At 36.0% G+C, this 19,566-nt stretch overlaps 1 protein-coding gene across 1 annotated transcript in view; it reads left to right on the forward strand.

Moving 5' to 3' along the window:
- LOC106884077 (MAM and LDL-receptor class A domain-containing protein 2) overlaps positions 1 to 19,566 on the forward strand; it is a 161,947-nt gene that overhangs the window by 34,073 nt on the left and 108,308 nt on the right. The window contains exons 7-11 of the mRNA XM_089348673.1: positions 760 to 854; positions 3,375 to 3,500; positions 7,787 to 8,134; positions 9,055 to 9,213; positions 14,287 to 14,625. Of these exons, the coding sequence (XP_089204799.1) occupies positions 760 to 854; positions 3,375 to 3,500; positions 7,787 to 8,134; positions 9,055 to 9,213; positions 14,287 to 14,625 (1,067 nt within the window). The remainder of the gene's footprint in view (positions 1 to 759; positions 855 to 3,374; positions 3,501 to 7,786; positions 8,135 to 9,054; positions 9,214 to 14,286; positions 14,626 to 19,566) is intronic.

The following is a 19,566-nucleotide window of genomic DNA, read 5'->3' on the forward strand; positions in this document are numbered from 1 at the left end:
ACAAGTATCTCCATTGTGCTGAATTTGTAATGGATTTCACAAAACCATTGCCCATATTGTGAACGAATGCCCCGACTTGCCCAAAAGCAATATAAGTTGAGATTACATGATGAGGTAGTAAAAGTGTTACACTGGAAACTGTGTGAAAAGTTGGGAGTAAAAGGAAGCAAGACATGGTATGAACATAAACCATAGAGAGTGGCTGAGTCAGAGGTTTAAAATATCAAGAAGTGATTTGCCTGACATATCATGCTGGTTGACTTATTGTATAGAATCTCCTTCATTTGTTTGAATATTTGAGGGTTTTCCCCATTTGTGGTTGAGATGAATAAACTTAGATATGTCAATACTTTCATCTTTATTGCACCTATAAATTTCAAGTGTTTTTATGGACTAAGTTAACACAGGGATAAATTTCACTCCTGATTTTCATTTGGCTAACTCTAAGAAACCAGCATGTTTATAAGCATAATTAATTTATAATTAACCAAATATAACTTCAAGATCTTTATAAGTAAAGAATATATATATATGATATATTTATTTAATGTTTTGTTAATTGTTTAGTAATACAGAAAGTGAGATTTGTTAAAATATCCTCTACTGCAGTTATGTCCTTAAGAATATGTGTTTGTAATTTTAATGTATTTTAGAACATAGAAATGACAAAAATAGAAGAAAGTCTGTTTAACACTAAGGTAGCTTTTCATCAATTTCTTTTGCTATTAAATCTTTTATTTTTATTTATTTATATTAAAGGCATCATGAAGTCATATTTGAAGCTATCCAAGGAAAGGGTTTTGACAGTGACATTGCTCTTGATGACGTGACTATATCAGAAAATAACTGTTCAAGTAAGGGCAAAATATACCATAACATATTATTAACAATTAGCTTTAGTAATTATGTTTAGGCGAACATATATGCTAACATGTATATTTGCCTGCATGTGAAAGAGAGGGAAGTAGTGTGTGTATATGTAAACAGGTTTACTCCATTCAAAATAGATTTATATTTTTGATGGCAACATTCACCTTACTCAGTAACAGGATAAGAAGAATAATGAAATGAAAGCTTGAACAATGTTTTCATCTGTTCCCTCTTTCTATGCTTCCAAATTTTAAAATTTCATAGATTATTTTACTAACATATATTGTATCCTACACACTGGTTCATAAATGTTTGGAAACTATGGCTTGTATTCTGTACAAGTCAATAAGAGAGCTTCTATGTGGTCACTGGACTTACTATAAACACCAGCCAAATCTCTTTTAAATCACATTCTCCTGTCTTGAGAAAAAATGGACATACTGGATAATGTGGTTCTACATATTCCTAATAATATGAGATGGTCATATTTGGAATGTCTTTGGTCGTAGATCTGCTTGATCTAGGCTCACTTGGGGACTAAACAACAGCACTATAGAGTAAGATGCATATATGAAATGTTGCATGAACTACATACCTGCACATTCTGTATCAAAGCTTAAAACTGGGAAATTTAGAGTTGTCAATGCAAGAACAGAAATTATTTACTTAAATAAACAAATTTAGTCAATATGTATTACAATTAAATATACCAAACATTCCAAACATTCAGTATTTTGCTCTGATTATTGTTGCATGAATCAGAGTTATATTACCTCTTCACTAGTAATTAGTTCTTGTCTTGCTATATGCATATGAGAAATAACATGTGTGAATAACACAAGACTGTCAAAAATATTTTACTCAGAGTTTTGCTTTGGTTAAAAGTGTATTTGTGGTCCTCTGAAAATATGCAGTGGTAACTCCAATATAAAATGAATAAAATGTTTGATAGACTCAAACAACTGTGAAATTCAGGATTTGTATTATTTCATTTAGAAATAAACTCAAAGAACAGGCTGCTGTGCCCAGTTTCGTTAAAGTACTGTGTCATCCCATAAATAATGTGTTTTTTCAATTGCATTAACTAAAAGTTGGAGAGGGACGGGATAAACTACCTGCATCAACTTGCTATAAAAGCTGGTAGTAATTTTACCTTGTGTTTATTCTTAATGCAAGTTTTGAAGAATACAGTTTGATTTTAAAGGTTTTATTCTGAAAGCTATAATGGAATTGGCAAAGGAGCATATTTGGCATAAATTGCTTTATGAGTTCAATAAAGCAACAATGCAATGGAAAGCATGAGGAATATTAAAGCAGTATATGGGGATCAGACAATAAGCATAAGCCAGTGTCAATAGTGATTCCAGAAATTCCAAGCCTAGAAGATGAACCTCATCCTGGAAGATCTGTAGAGCTCGATGAGGATGTTTTGCAAACCCTGGTGGAACAAAATCCCATCGTATTTGTTGAGGAACTCACAGAAAAGCTTGGATTTGGTCATCCAACCATTCATCGACACCTGTGTGCCATCGGAAAAGTCAGCAAATTGGGTCAATGGGTTTCTCTAAAACTTTCCGAGTCTAATCACACACATCGAGTGAATGTGTATTCTTTTTTGTTGTCACGTTTCACAAATGAACGTTTTTTTGGAGCAAATAGTGACTAGTGATGAGAAATGGGTCCTCCATTAAAATGCCAAGCACTGAAGACAGTGGGTAGGGAAAGGAGAAGCACCGGAACCTCAGGCTAAAGATGGTCTTCACTCACGTAAGGTGTTGTCATCTGTTTGGTGGGATATGAAAGGTTTAGTCCACTTTGAACTTCTAAACCCAAACTAAATGATTAGAAAGGAGATCTACTGCAAGAAACTTGAATGGCTTAAGTCAGCATTAGTAAAAAAAAACAACCATCTTTGGCTTCAAGATGAAAGGTGTTCTTCTATCAGCTTGATGCTCAGCCACACACAGCAAGGATGACATTCCAAAAGCTGAAGCAGTTCAAATGGTAAACGATGCCCCACTCACCATATTCACTGGACATTGCCCCATCTGCTTATCATTTATTCTGCAGTCTTCAAAATCATTTGGATGGAAAAAATATGAATTTTGGAGACGAAGTCAGAACAGTACTAGAGGAGTATTTTTCATCATGGACAAGTGAATTTTGGAAGAGGGGCCTTGTAATTTTACCAGATAGATGGAAGAGCATTATAGAAAATGAAGGAAAGTATATTTTAGATTAAAAAAGCACTTTCTTTATCTTAATTTTGAAAAATAAGAGAAGTATAAAAAAACCACATTATTTATGGGATGACCTAATATGTCACTAGAAACTGGACGAATTAACCGATTTTACAATTCTTTAGCTATATTTGTTTAAGAAAGGAAATTCTTTGGTGGTAAAATACTGTGAAAAAATGTGCTTTAGAATATGAGTTGTTGATTTGTTTGAACTCTTACTTGGAAATAATTAAATTTCTTTAATCAATCATTTTGCATTAACAGGTCACTGGAATGTTAGCTGTGATTTTGTGAGCGGCATTTGTGATTACAATATTCAAAATATTATAGATACAAACATAGGTTGGAGACTTCACTCAAATACTAAAAGTTACAGTAATTCTAGTTCTGGTAATTATTTTTGTTCTTTTTATTATTGTTTCAAGTAAAATGATTTAAAATATTGACATTTCAAATAATATCAAAGATGGTAGGGCATTTTAACTGCAAGTAACCTTTAGTCTCACCTAGCAGTACAACATTGTAAGTATATAAGTTGTAAGTATTAAGCTAACATTTGTTGACACTGCATCGAAGAAACCAAAGAACAGAAGGTCAAAGGAAAAAGAAAAAAAACCCACTCAACACCAGAGCTGAAGACACCTCCAAAAGGAGGGGCCTTGCCATGTTGAAAACAGTAGAGGAGGAGGAGGAGGGGCTAAAACCGGACATGGTTCCTTCTGATGATGTCCTTAGCCACTGGACCCAATAAAGGAGCTGCTGAGGTAGCGAACAACGAAACGTGGCTGGAAATTCCTCAGCTCAGCACATATGTATGCCTCAGTCAAAACCCATCAGTTGAATGAGTGGGACATATTTGTTATATGTGTGATGGGTATCTGCTGAAAATAAACATTATAACGTAATGGTACTCATACATGACAAGCATAATCATATGAGAGATTCTCTATAAATGCAGTATTTATTCCATCTATCTGCAACCAAAGTTCAAATTCTAAGATCAACTTTGTCTGTCATTCATTTGCAATCAATTACATTCCAGTTCAGTACTGAGGTCAGCTCCTCTCTCTCTCTTTCTCTCCCTCTCTCCCTCCCCTCTTTCTCTTTCTCTCTTCTTATCACAGGTTTGTATCTGTTATTGAAAGATGTCTTGTCACATCATCTCTCTCTGGTTCTGCCTGAAAATTGTATTAAGGGTAGACATATTAGTGGAATACTCAACTGGTTACACATTTATACATTCAGCTGGTTAAATAAATGAATGCTCAATTGTCAAGAAGTCACCATTCTCTATGAGCAATAACTCCATAACTTCAGCATTAAACAAGATATATGGAGAAACTAATTTTAGAAAACAGTAATTTGATATTGGAAATGAAGACCACTAGAAGTTTTATATCAAATATATTACAACACATACACTTCAGTGTGATATCGACACAATCCTTCTGTATCAGTTAGATAAAGTTTTTAATAATTTTCTTTAAATATGATGAGAGCAACTGCTATAGACTTGATCACCATGGTAAATAAAACTGAAGCATAACAGTTCTTTAAAAAATTTGAAATTTATTTTTCTAATCATAAGTCTGCAACAGAATTTTCTTCAATATCTGTAATGACTAATCTCCCTATAAACGGCAGTGAATAATCTGTACTGCTACTACATATTTTGGATGTTGCAGTCTTATGATCAGAAAATTTTTTTCGGATTTCTCCCCATTGGCAACAAATGGGAAGAAATGAAAGTACAAATTCTGTTCATGAGAATGAATGTGAGCAGCACTTTCATGGCCATCTATAGTTGCTTCCATGGAACAGATTTCATAGGCCATAAATGTAGATGTTCTCATACTGTGAATTATCTAGAGTCACCAAAATCGATACTATACTACTGTTGGGGTTGAGCATTATGTGTGAGTCACAACACTTTGTATTCAACCTGAGAGCTGGCTTTGACTATCAAGATTAACAAAGACTAGCAGCTCCCTTGATTCCTATAATAATTAAACTTCATAGAGAGAGGAAACATATCTTGTATTTACTTAATCCTTCCAATTTTATTAACCCTATCTGAAATGTAATTTTAATTTATATCCTCATTTTATTCTGTCATGATGAACACCTATCTTCACCTTCTGATGTTGATTTACTAACCTTTAGTCTCATTCCAAGCAGCTTTTTTCAAGTTTGGTAATCTGAAGAATTAGCAAAATGCCTGTAAAACTTCCTTTCTATATTCTTCTTGTCCTATTTCCATGAAGACTGGAATCCATGTGTAAATATATGTCCTGCCATTCCAAATCAATAAAATCATTGCCGTGCCAGTGTCCCTTTCATCAAAATCAAACAATACACCCTAAATATATCCCTTAATTTTCCTAAAAGTTTTCAGTCTTTCACTCTCTTGATTTTTGGAAACATACTACAATGAATCTCGTGTCCAAGAAATACTATCTCTCTGATCTTGTGAAGTATTGACTTATTACTCTAACTTCCAACATTTCAAGAATTTGAACACAGTTGCTAATAACTAGCTTCTCCAACATCAGTACAGCTTCCATAATTCTATAGTTAACTCTCTCTTTGATGTCATTTACCAGTAGCCATCTCACTCTTGGAAAATTTCATGAAGACAATGTCATAACACTTGACATCAACAAGACATTTGAATGTGCCTGGTATGGAAATCTTGATAAAGTCTCATATTGTGCTCTAGTTTCTTGGATTAAAAGATTCTTATCAGTTTGTACTATTGTAGTATGTACAGGCAAAACTCTTGCTCAACTACACTCCATCAATTCTGGTGCATACAACTCAGTTGTGTCATTGATACTTTCCTTCTTGTACATTAACAGCCTGCTTACTGCCACCTCCAACAAATCACACCTCCAAACTGCCATACACAAACATCATCTTCATACAATCTAGACATTTCATGTCAAACCTGTACTGTCCCCATGAACTGACTTTGAAAATATTCTCCTTAGGAGACATAAGAATCTTATCTTTTTCATCGACACAAGATTGTTGTGGACAATCCACTTATCGAGAAAAGCCTTCTTTCTTACTTATTCTGATGTAAGAACATGTTTTTTTAAACTATTTGGCTTCCTACAAATTGCAGACAATCATCCCTAGCACTAACACATCACAAACACAACACAAACTGTGTTCCAAAGGCTAGATATTCTCTTTAGAAACAAAAGAATTACTCAGTCCTGATCATCTCTACAAAACTCAAACAGGACCTACAATGTTAAATGTCTCTACTGCTATTACACACGACCATTCAGTCAATGACATTCAGTCCAAAGATGCACTGCTTTTTCACTCTAGCTCTTCTGCCACTACTATAAAGGTCTCTGCTCCTCAAAATTGGCATATTATTTATGAATTCTACTTATATCCACTTGTTACATCCCTTCTCTTAACCTCAGTAATGAGAAAACAGATGAATGTATCTTACTTCTCTGACTGCACCAATCCCTTTGTCCACTTCTGCTTCCCTGCCAAAACTATATGATACACTCATACATTGTTTTGTCTCAATATATTGTTATGTCTTCATACATTGTTATTTTTACATTTTTCATAAAATAAAATTTATCTTTGTTTTAAATTACTAAAATAAGTATAAACAATCCTTTAGCTAAAGTGTTTATCTTTTTTGAGGCCGAAACGAGGTCATCTTTAATGAAATGATAAAAAATTCATAATTAAAAGTGTTTAAGCTCCTGGATCTCTGCACTATAGTATGTTTAAACACCATTGCAATCATAATGTTATATTCTTGCATTGGATAGTGTTGTTTTTCTGAAAAAAAGATATTACACCGCAGTCAGAAATGAGAATTAAATCCAAACTCAGTATCCTCCCTAATTTTTCCAACAAAAAGACAAATATGTAAATATATATATATATATAAATAATTGGCTTAAATAAATAATATGTAATTGGTATTATTTGATGATATTTATCTTTTATTTATAATTATATCTACATTATCAAGAAACAACATCATTCTTTTTGTACCATCAGGTCAACAAATGATCCCTGATGATTTCTTTAACAAGTGCTCACCCATATAAACAGTTTGGATAATTGTTATCAGGTGGTGTATAAGTTGATTACCCATCCATTGTTTCACACCACTGCAATACTGCCACAGGCTCCTATGCTAATACTTACCAAAAGTATTGTGAAGCATGGTAAATATATCCAAAGTATGTTAATTTCAGAAGCCTAAAAGAACTACCTTTTTGATCCAGGATATATGCTTCAGTCTTGTGGGTCTCCATGATATCCACAACATATGGCACTGGTACTGCAACTTGAAGAGAGATCCTTTTCCCCATTGCTCAACATTTAACAGACATGTCTCACCTTTCTTCACAGCCACTAACAAGAACAATGTCTTTACTACAAGCATCAACTACTACATGAATATGAAACACGCCAAAAGTTAGTAATAGCAATCATTCATCATTCAGGGCTCAAATTAACTCCCTACTCAGTTTGATGATGATAGAGATTGCCATCCACAGGAACTTGTTCTGCAAAGTGATTTCCATTTATATATTACTCAATATATAATTTATTTGTATCTTAGCAAATAACTTGCATTTGCATTAAATATTAAAGGAAATAATTAAACCTCTTTGATTATTTTACAGGAAACTACCTACTATTTACATCTTCCTACTACACAGAGACAAGACACTCAATAAAGTCACCTATGATTGATATTCCAAATGAGAAGATCAAACTTGAATTTTTCTATCATATGCCTGGGACTGAAGCTCACGAACTACAAGTAAGATTTGTAGAAGATAAACTTAAATCATGGTTTACCAAAACACCATATTTCTGGCAAGATTCTGGAGACCGTGGAACTGAGTGGCAGTATGGTTGTATGGATTTACCAAGTAAACGTGGAAGAATCCTATTCACTGGTATTGCTGGAAATAGATATTCAACCATAGGTCTTGATGATTTACTTGTTGATAAAGGCTACTGTCGAAGTAAGTAGAATTGTTTTACTCTCTTTGCAAGTGCTGAATGGATTTTGTGGCACTTTGCTACCATCTCTACCCTGCTCTCTCTCACTCTCTCTCCTTCTCTTGCACTTCCCTCATGTTGGGTAACCATGTATCTCCTTTGCGGCAGCACACCTATTTCTGTCTTCATTTCCGATTCTCTCTCTCTCTCTCTTTCCTACCCCTGGGCCAGGTAACCTTGTACCTCCTCTACAGCAAGACATCTGTTTCTGTCTCACTATAACTTTTCATCATCTGACAGAAGATCGCCTCCTCCAACACCCTCTCCCCTCACTAAAGATATTTATCTTGCAAGTTATTTGGTGATCCTGTCAGTGCAGGTGCCACTTGAAAAGCATCCAGTCCACACTGGTAGTTGGAAGGGCATACAACCGTAAAAAGTTTGCCAAAACTGACCTTGCCTGTGCTTGTGCCACGTAAAAAGCACTAAGTACAATCTGCTGGGTAGCTGGTGTTAGAAAGGGCATTCAGCTGTAAAAATCCTGCAAAAACAGTCACAGAAGTCTGGTGCAGACTTCTGCCTGACTGGCTCCTGTCAAACCATTCCACTCATGCCAGTATGGAAGGCAGACGTTAAACGACGATGATAATTATGATGAAGATTATGATGATGATAATGATGATGATGATGGTAATGGTGGTAATGATGATCTCTCTCTCTCTCTCTCTCTCTCTATATATATATATATATATATATATATATATATATATATATATATTTCAGTTCAAATTACCACTCATACAACATAATCTTTTGTTCTCTTCAGAATCAGTAAAATAATCACTTGTTATATAGTGATGTTGGGTCATTCATCTATAATCCTAACTTTTAAATTTGTAAACCTTCTACCTGTGTAAAAAATTCTAATTATTTTATATTTTAGCTGGGATCACAAATCATAAGTGCACATTTGATAATTCACTACTCTGTGAATATGAAATTACTTGCATGAACCCTAATGAATATACATGGAGGAGGAAGAAGGGAGCAACTCCATCGTCTTACACTGGACCTAACGGTGATAATTCAAAAACAGGAAATGGTAAGTTTATTTTATTTATTTTGTTTTACCTCTGTATAATATTTATATCCAAATACGTTTTATAATGAAATTTACCTCTGTACACATCTACAGGCTCAACAACCAAACAAAAGATCGCTATTTTGCCTAGTATCACAAAAGATGTGTACAATATTTTATGTAACTAAGATACTTATTCTTAACAACCCAGGTTACCTTGCAATATATGAAAATAACAGTTATATACCATTCACCTTTGTAAACAATGAAACTATTGTGAAATCAATGTGTTTCATTAGTATATGATACAAAAATCAACTCCTCTTGTATATATAACTTTGGAAGATCCTTCCCCAAGTCTCAGCTAGATTGACTTACTCACCCCCTACTCCTATTTAGTAATAGATTTAATTACAATAATAAAGAAAGCAATACTCTCTTAGATAATTAAAACAAAATTAACAAGTTTTGGTTTGCAAGACTGTGTCAAGGAAAATTGTGATGTTATGGGAGAGAAGCATGTTCTCGTGGATGGTGATTTACTTGCAGATTGTGATTCTGCAAAGAAAGAGCTTGGAAGTACCACTAAGAAAGGCTGCTGAGTGCAGAGAACTCATGGGTGATAGAAAGTTTACCCAATATTGATCCAACAGAGGGACCAGCAATCTGAATAAACAGTAGTGTTGTAGACAAAGCTATGAAGGATATGAAGATGGGGAAAGACTTCTGGCCCATCAGGAATAACTGCTGAGATGCTTAAACTTTCTGGTGGTGTGAGTTGTAGTCTAAACACATGTATAGTTAATCAGGTGGTACACAAAGGAGTCATATCTAATGACTGGTGTAGCAGCACCATAGATAACTGCTGCAAAGGTAAAGGTGATGCCTTAGAAATAATTACAGAGGTATCAAATTGTTGGATCAAATGATGAAAGTCATAGAGAGGGACATATCCCACCTATTTCAGGAGAGAGTTAGTCGAGATGAGATGCAGTTTGGTTTTGTGCCAGCCAGAAGCACCACTGATACTATATTTCTAGTAAGGCTGATGCAGGAGCAGTACCTAGCCAAAGATAAACCTCTGTACTTGGCTTTTGGTGACATGGAGAAAACTTTGACAGGATACCCCACTCACTTATCTGGTGGTCAATGTGGAAACTAAGGATAGACAAGTGGTTGATAAGAGCTGTACAAACCATGTACAGGGATACTGTGAGTAAGGTGAGGGTTGGCAATGAGTATGGCAATGAGTTCAGGGTACAAGTAGGGGATCACCAAGAATCAGTTCTCAGCCCCCTCTTGTTCATCATATTCCTCCAAGCAATAACAAAGAAATTTAAGAGAGACTGCCTCTGGGAGCTTCTCTATGCTGATGACTTTGTTCTTATAGCCAAATCACTACCAAAACTAGAGAAGAAATTTCAGGTGTGGAAGTAAGGCCTAGAATCAAAGGACCTTAGAGTTAACCTAACAAAACCTAAAGTCTTAGTAAGTAGGAAAACAAACAAATCGCAAATGCCTTCAGGTAGATGGCTCTGCTTGATCTATAGGAGAGGCATATGTAGAAACTCCATAAGATGTATGGAGGGCAAGTTATGGACGCATAAGAGGTGCAGCAATATCAGAGGAAGGTTAACAAATAGTTTTTGTGTGTGGAAGATGCACACACAAGAAATGTACAGAAAATACAAAGAAATGTACAGAAAATAGACTCCATCAAATGCCAGTGGGTATATCTAGAAGCAGTTGATAGTTTCCATTATCTAGGTGACCAAGTCAGTAGTTGATGTGTATGCTCTGAGAGCTTAGCTGCTAGAATAAGAATAAGCTGGACAAAGTTTAGAGACTTTTGTTGGTAACAAAGGGCCTCCCCCTCAGAATGAAAGGCAAACTGTATGTTGTCTATGTTCAAACAGAGATACTCCACAGCAGTGAAACATGGGCTGTGACTGCATAGAACATGTGAAGGCTTGAAAGAAGTGAAGCTATTAGGTTTCACTGAACATGCAATGTCAGTGTTTATGCATGACAGAGCATAAATGTCTTAAGAGAAAAACTGGGGCATAAGAGGCACCAGATGTGGTGTGTCAGAGAGATGAATGTGCTGGTATGGTCATGGGATGGATATGGATGAGGACGGCCATGTATGTGGAGGGAACTTGTGGAAAAGGTAGACTCAAGAGGACATGCGATGAGGCGGTGAAGTATGATCTTCAAATGTTGGGCCTCATGTAGGTGATGACATGTAACTGAGATGTTTGGCGATGTGCTGTGCTTGAGAAGACTCATCAGGCCAAGTGAAATCATAGCCATAGCCTTTGCCAGTGTCATGTAAATCACAACTGTAAAATCATAGTCATTGCTTGTGTCATGTAAATGGCTCCCTTGTTGGTGGCATGTAAAAAGCACTCATTACACTCTTGGAGTGATTGGTGTTAGGAAGGGCTTCCAGCTGTAGAAACCATGCCAAATCATGGAATCTGATACATGCCTTGGTTTACCAGTTCCAGTCAAACTGTCTAACCCAGTCCAGTATGGAAAGCAGACGTTAAATGATGATGATGATGATGATGATGATGATGATGATGATGATGATGATGATGATGATGATGATGATGATGATGATGATGATGATGATGATGATGATGATGATGATGATGATGATGATGATGATGATGATGATGATGATGATGATGATGATGATGATGATGATGATGATGATGATGATGATGATGATGATGATGATGATGATGATGATGATGATGATGATGATGATGATGATGATGATGATGATGATGATGATGATGATGATGATGATGATGATGATGATGATGATGATATCTTGTACTTGTTTTGCAACAATGATGCTAACCCATATTTAATATAGCCAAATCATTTACTAACTTATATTTATTGAACAAGCAAGTTCAAATGGGACTTCTTGAATTGTCCCAGATATAGCCTTAATTTCTCCTTTTCATTCTTACTAACATCTTTCCTTACCACCAAGTTTTGGAGAAATTAGTAATCTTATTTTTTATTTAGAAATTGTAAGTTTTTTTGTTTTGTTTTGTTATTAACTCTGAAATTTGTCACCCCATTGAGCTAGAGGATGCAACTTACTGATTTAGAAGTTAATTAAACTGCTACACTAGCACATGTTAAGAAGTAAGCACTCACAAAATGACCATTTATGAGGCTACGCATTTGTGCTTGGGTTGTCTTATGGTCTTTTGATTTTGTCATGGATACTTTTTCAGAAATATATAATTATTTGGGGAAACTTCCGGTAATGACATTGCCACATTCTACTTTTTGCTGAGTTTTTTCTCCCTGTCTCATGTAGTTCATATAACATTATGCATATGTGTGTCTCTGCCTCTTCCATAATTACTACATCTGTTTCCCTGAATTGCTTAGTTGCATCCCCTGCACATCCCTCTCTCCTTCTCTAGTTATTTCTACTATATGTCTCATCACCAACACAAGCTAACTCCTTTATTTAGCCCCTCCTACTAAATTTTTGTTGCACATGTTAACTTACAGAACTTTTGACTAGATACCAACTATATCTATTTAACTAGTCAAAAGTTTTATATAGAATAAACTAATCATCCCAGAAACACTGCAAGGTGGCAGGAACAAATTTGAAATGACTCAAGAACAGTTATTCCTATCTGTTTGGCCCTCCTCTCTACATCTTTGCTCATAAGATGAGACATCATGTTGGAGCTAGATGGTAGGATACAATTGTAGTAGGAATTAAAGACGAAATCAGTTTCCACAGTGATAAGTTGCAATTTTCGTGAAGAAATGTTATAAACTCATATAATGAATGTTGTTATTGAATTTATGTTACATAAAGTTATATCAAATTCAATAAAACAAGCCAATAGTTGTAGAACGACCATGCAAACAAAGGAGAATGGTGACGAATAGAACGGCTCCTTTTAACGCATGACACGGTCAACACAAATATAATAATATAAGTGAACTCACATGTGAATGTGAGGAAGTGCCAACAAGGAAAAGAGAGAGACACAACCGGTAAAGATGAATAAAGAGAAAGTTTTATTAGAGCATTAAACTGTATGTTTGTGTGTGAGTGAATGCGGCATAATAACACAATATAAGACAGGCCATCATGTAAACAAAAGAGTGTGTGTATGCGAATATGTGTATGTGAATGCAACAGAATACAGAGCATAGAAACAGTCTATAATAAGGACGTTAAGTGTCCTGAACACAAGGATAGGAAATACCAGTTCTTAGTTAAGGTACATAGCAGATTGAAAGTCTGTATATAAGAGGTTGAGGCGTCGAGGCAGAGCTAAGTCACATGTCGTGAAGTTGAGGCTTCTATGCTGAGCCGGTTACTTGATACAGGAGTTCTCGCAGGTTGAGTTCTGGCTGTTATTTCATGGTGAAACAATTCACACAAACAGTGTTGAGAGAAGCTGCGGTTGCTGTTGGTACTGTGTACGTAGAGACGGTGTAGACACTGTCAACGAAGAAGCTGATGATGGTGTCGAAGATGGAGTTTGCAGTAAGCTGTTGAACTGTTGGCTGGTGCTCTGTGGTCAACGACTAGAACTTAGAAGGTCTGAAGCAGCGACAAACTGGCGTAGATGAAGCAGGCTATTTTATAGGAAAAAAATCGGCTCCAGAGGAATCAGAAAACACTCTCTCACTTGACCTTATCAGAAGGCCATGATTCGTTGGTATGCACTCTGGCGCGAAACAGAACCAGAGACAAATACTGCGCAAATAACAGCCAATCAGGGTGATGGACACAGCAGGGTCCAAGGCTGGCCGAAGGCCAGCTGTTACCCGCTATGTCCACATTTACAAACATACAACCAAGAGAGAAGCTTCACTACATAGTCATATTCTTTTTATCACTTGAAAGTTAAATGATAGAGTTTTAATGAATTACAACTGAATTACTATTCAACATTTTGTATTAGCTAAAAAAAGAACATTAGACATAAAGTTTGTCATGGAAAAGTTGTTTTGTAATTTTAATATCCAATTCTACTGTCTAAATTGTTAATAAATGACTAACAAATAAATATCATCATTTTTCTTTTACAGGGTACTATATCTATGCAGAAGCTTCTTATGGAAATTTTAATGATACCACAAGCCTTAAGTTTCCAGTTTCAAAAAATACCAAGGGGAAACAGCTGAAATTTGATTACAACATGTATGGAAGTTACGTTGGTCAACTATATGTTGTATTTGTCACTAATCAATCTTCAACTGAAGAAATAGTCTGGACAAAGAAAGGAGATAAAGGAAAATACTGGCAGAAAGCATGTTGGCATATTGAAAATGACATAAGTGAAATCATATTTGTAGCTGTAAGAGGAAATTCGTACCAAGGAGACATTGCAATAGACAATGTAGTAGTTGAAGAAAAAGGATGCCCTGGTAATATTAAAAATAATTTCATACGTAAAAGGATTAGCTATATTGATAGGGTTTGTTTATATATGATGAGAGTAACTACTATTGACTTGATCACTGAGTAGATATGAATGAAGTAGCATTGCACTAGCCTAATCAGTTAATTTCATCATTCTCCCCGCTCAGTAATAAATCATTTTTGAATTAACATTTTGATGATATTTTCATCAATAGAAAGGAAATAAATTTTGATATATCAAAATATCTTTTTATCCTGAATTTCTGAGATGAGGAATTATTTATAAACTGATATGTCCAGACTAGTATCTTTACTTTACTTGTAATAGTCACAATGTTTCAGTTGTTGCACTCTGTGACTGTCTATGGGTGTCTATCATATATGGTACCCTTCTTGGAATTTCAAACCAAACCTTTTATTCAGTCCAGAGAGATCAATTGTTCTCATTCTCTAACCATACCAGAGACATTTTCATATTAGCTGTTCTGCTTGTGATGTCACTTGTTCCACTTAAACCGAATATTGTTTGACTGGCCTTGAATGCATATCTGCTGGCTAAACTACTACATATATGAGACATTTATTTGTCCCTTATACTTACCAAATAACTATGTTTATCCTAGTCCATGAATATAAAATTGATACTAGCTGTCCACTATAAGAAAATGTTGTAAAGCTGAAATATATGAGAAGATAAAAATATCAAGCATAATTGATCATTACAGCTGGGAAAAGTTAAGTTACCAACTGTTGTGGAACAAAGTCAAGATAATAGATAAGGAACGTGGAACATAAGTTGATGGAAGGAATCAGTGTATATGCTTAGCTTTGATAACTACATCAGTAGTCCAAGCAGAAGGAAGAATATTATATACCACTAATTAAGAAAGAACATTAAACCTACAAACACAATTAGATTTCCATTACAAATTTGTTTTATGTGACAATCCCTCCTAGTGGCGCCTTTGTACTGGACAGATGTCCCCAAAAAGTAAGCCTGCTTTTGAATGCTATCCTTATGTTATATGAACCACAGATCATCTGAAATTTTTTTCTTTTCTTGATATGCTTTTAATGTTTAGTAGACAGACATGGTAGTTTTTTACTAACATTCAATGCCTTGTGAATGGAATTTGGTAGAAACTGAAAGAAGCTTGTTGTAGCGAGATCGTTGCCAGTGCCCCTGGACTGGCTTGTGCGGGTGGCACATAAAAGACACCATTTCGAGCGTGGCCGTTTTCGTGCGGGTGACACGTAAAAGCACCCACTACACTCTCTGAGTGGTTGGCGTTAGGAAGGGCATCCAGCTGTAGAAACTCTGCCAAATCAGACTGGAGCCTGGTGCTGCCATCCGGTTTCACCAGTCCTCAGTCAAATCGTCCAACCCATGCTAGCATGGAAAGCGGACGTTAAACGATGATGATGACGATGATGATTCTCAGTCCTTGTATCTCAACTTTTGGAAATTGAAGTTATACTTACAAAATAGTTGTTACTCTGAAGAGTCTTTCTAATTTTGATTGAATCATGTGGTATGTGGCTGGATGACTACTGGACAACTGGATGAGCTTTGATCACTATAAACATGAAAAGAATCATAGTTCAAGAATTATCCAGTATATTTGGGCTTGCAATATATAGATATCATGAATTCATATTGCGCAAATCAATTGCACATCCAGGAAGGTAAGTTCATTGAAGGTCTTATTGAGTTCATATAGCTCAGCAGTACTTTCACTTCCCCCTGATAAGGCCAGAAAAAGAAATTTCATTAATGTATTTCGTATAAGATCAGAATGGCATTCAAAAGCAGACCTACCCTTTAAGGACATCCCTCCAGAACAAAGCTTCCATTAGAAGAGATCATGACCAATAATTTTATGTATTTCATGCCATGCAGTGGCTGTAGCATATATAAATTTCCTGAAAAATAAGACTAGATGAACACCAAAAAGCTATAATGCATAGAGGAACAGAATATGTAATTGATCATTTGTTTAGAGAAAAGCTAAGATAATTGACAGAAATGACACTGGAAGGTACGATATAACAGAAAGAATCAGCACATATGCTGGTCTTTGATAATCTCTTTAGTAGGCCTATCATAGAGTTGAGTATTATATTTGATTAAGGAGGAGCATTAAAGCTTATAACTATAAAAGAAAAGTTATGCTTAAAATTTCTTATTTCCATGACCTAATTTTCCTACAGGTTAAGTGTAAAGCAATAATGTAGTACTTTAGAAGTGAAACAAGCAAGTAACATTACATGCAGGAAAATAACTAGCATGAGAAACCCTATTGACAATGGAATGTGAATAATCAACCCCCATGTATTTGATAAAGTCTTCAGTTTGAAATTTCAAGAATATTACTAAATATGACAGGTACTTGAAGAAGGTCAGAGAAACAATGGCTGAAACATTAAGACTATATAACAAGTAAAATGAGGACATTATATCACTGCATAATTACATTGTCTGCCCTAAAATCTGTAACTATCTCTAAGTATGAACAATTCTCAGAGAGCTAATCATCATCATCATCATCATCATCATCATCATCATCATCATCATCGTTTGACATCCGTTTTCCATGCTACATTGGGTTGGACGGTTCGACCGGAGTCTGGGAGGCCAGGAGGCTGCACTAGGCTCCAGTCTGATCTGGCATTGTTTCTACAGCTAGATGCCCTTCTTAATGCCAACCACTCCGTAAGTGTAGTGGGTGCTTTTAATGTGCCGCCGGCACAGGGGCCAGAGGTAGCTGGCAACAGCCACGATCCATTGGTGCTTTTTACGTGCCACCAGCATGGAAGCCAGTCAAGGCAGTGCTAGCATCGGCCACGTTTGGGTGGTGCTTTTTATGTGCCACCAGCATGGGTATCACAGCTACAATTTCCATTTGATTTTCATTTTGATGTTGATGTACTTGGCTCAATAGGCCTCCTCAAGCACAGCAGGTCGCCCTATGATCCTAGGTACTTTTGAATGGGCTGGGGCTGGTTATGCAAAACTGGTGTAGGATGCAGCCGTAAACTCACTTTATTTGCTGGGTCTTCGCAGTCACAGTATATCTCCAGGGGTCTCGGTCTTTCATCATTGCCTCTGTGAGGCCCAATGTTCGAAGGTCATGTCTGTCCACCTCATCCCATGTCTTCCTGGGTCTACCTCTACCCCAGATTCCTTCAACTGTTTGGGAGTGGCACTTCTTCACACATCTCTCCTCATCCATCCGTAGTATATGACCATACCAGCACAAACGTCTCTCTTGCATGCCACATCCTATGCTTCTTAAGTCCAACATTTCTCTCAGTGTGCTTACACTCTGTCGTGTGTGCACACTGACATTATACATCCAGTGGATCATGCTAGCTTCATTTCTTTCGAGCCTACGCATGTCCTCCGCCATCATGGTCTATGTTTCACTGCCCTGAAGCATGGCAGTTTGCACACATGCATTGAACAATCTACCTTTCACTCTGAGTGAGAAGCCCTTTGTCACAAGTTGGGGTAGAAGCTTTCTAAACTTTGCCCAAGTTATTCTTATTCTGAGCATCCACTCCCACTACTAACTTGATCCCCTAGGTAGTGGAAGCTATCAACTACTTCTAGTTTCTCCCCCTGGAGTGTGATGGAATCTGTTTTCTGAGCATCTGTAGTGTTTATTGCCCCTAATCCAAGATAAATTTAGGATTTTTTAAATTGATTTTTTTCCCCAACTTAGAAAAACACTTAGCACATCTCATAACTTTTATTCCTTCAGCAAAAGCAGAATCTCACTTTACAAACCAAATTTGGTATAAATGTTTATGTCTTCAACATGAAAGTCTTAGAAATTTAATATTCTCAAAGTATCTTAAAGAGCCTAAAGTTTTTCCTAATTCAGCAAGAAGCAGTTATTTTCACTTAACAGTATGGATGTAGTATCTTCAAAATACTACTCCCTTCCCTGGAGTATTATACTCATTCATTGATTACCATATTAGTCCACATATAGACACTGGTCAATCTTCTATATTCAGTTACACAGTGATAGCAAAATAGTTGAAAATATTGAAAACCTGCATATGAAGAGACTCAACCATTTAGTATTCAGCTCAAATCCTCCTGTATGTGATTTAGGCTTCATCAGGTTGTCTCACTCAAAATATCCATGTAATGGAAATTTTTAAGTGAGGACCTCAATAATCCAATGGATTGTGGGATTCCCAGATATCTGGCTTTCAATGTAACTAGCTATAGTGAATTAAATATCCAGGATAACATCATAAATTGCAAGCTTTAATCATGTAAACTGTAGGAACAAAACATTCCCCTGTTTTCTTCCTTAAGTAGGCATGGTACCTAAAGTGGGGCAGTCATGAAAGTTGCTAGGACCATATTCTTCTTCTTAACAAAGATATCAGGGTCAGAAAAATGAAACAGCAACAATCAAAATTGAAATAGACTGGGATCCCAACAGAAAAGTCATTTGTACTCTAGCTACCCTTTTTTTGCAGACTAATATACTCTTTTTAAGGTGAAAAGGATATTGTCAATTAATTTTAATCTAGGATATTACTGGTACTTATTTCTTGATCCTAGATGGATAAATGGCTTATGAAACCATAGAGAGTTTGAACTCAGTACCATAGATTGGATTGGATGTGTTACTCTGAATTATTTGTTTACCTACCTCATCCAACACATCTCTCTCTCCTTTTCTACTGTATCAACTACTGCTCAGGTTCCAGAATTAATACTTTACCCAGCTATCTTCACCAGAGCACAAACCTTTGAGAATTTTCTCCTTGCCTGCATTATTCTGCAAGCTTTGACTTGGAGATGCTCAAACTCAATGAATGTTAAGAATTTAATCCTACTTACCTGAGAAGGACTGCAAATATTATGGCCACATCCTTCTCTTCCTGACTAGGCTAAAATTGTCTACCCACCAACACATCTG

This window comes from Octopus bimaculoides, chromosome 3 (genome assembly GCF_046866305.1).
Source record: "Octopus bimaculoides isolate indiv1 chromosome 3, ASM4686630v1, whole genome shotgun sequence".
NCBI lineage: Eukaryota > Metazoa > Mollusca > Cephalopoda > Octopoda > Octopodidae > Octopus > Octopus bimaculoides.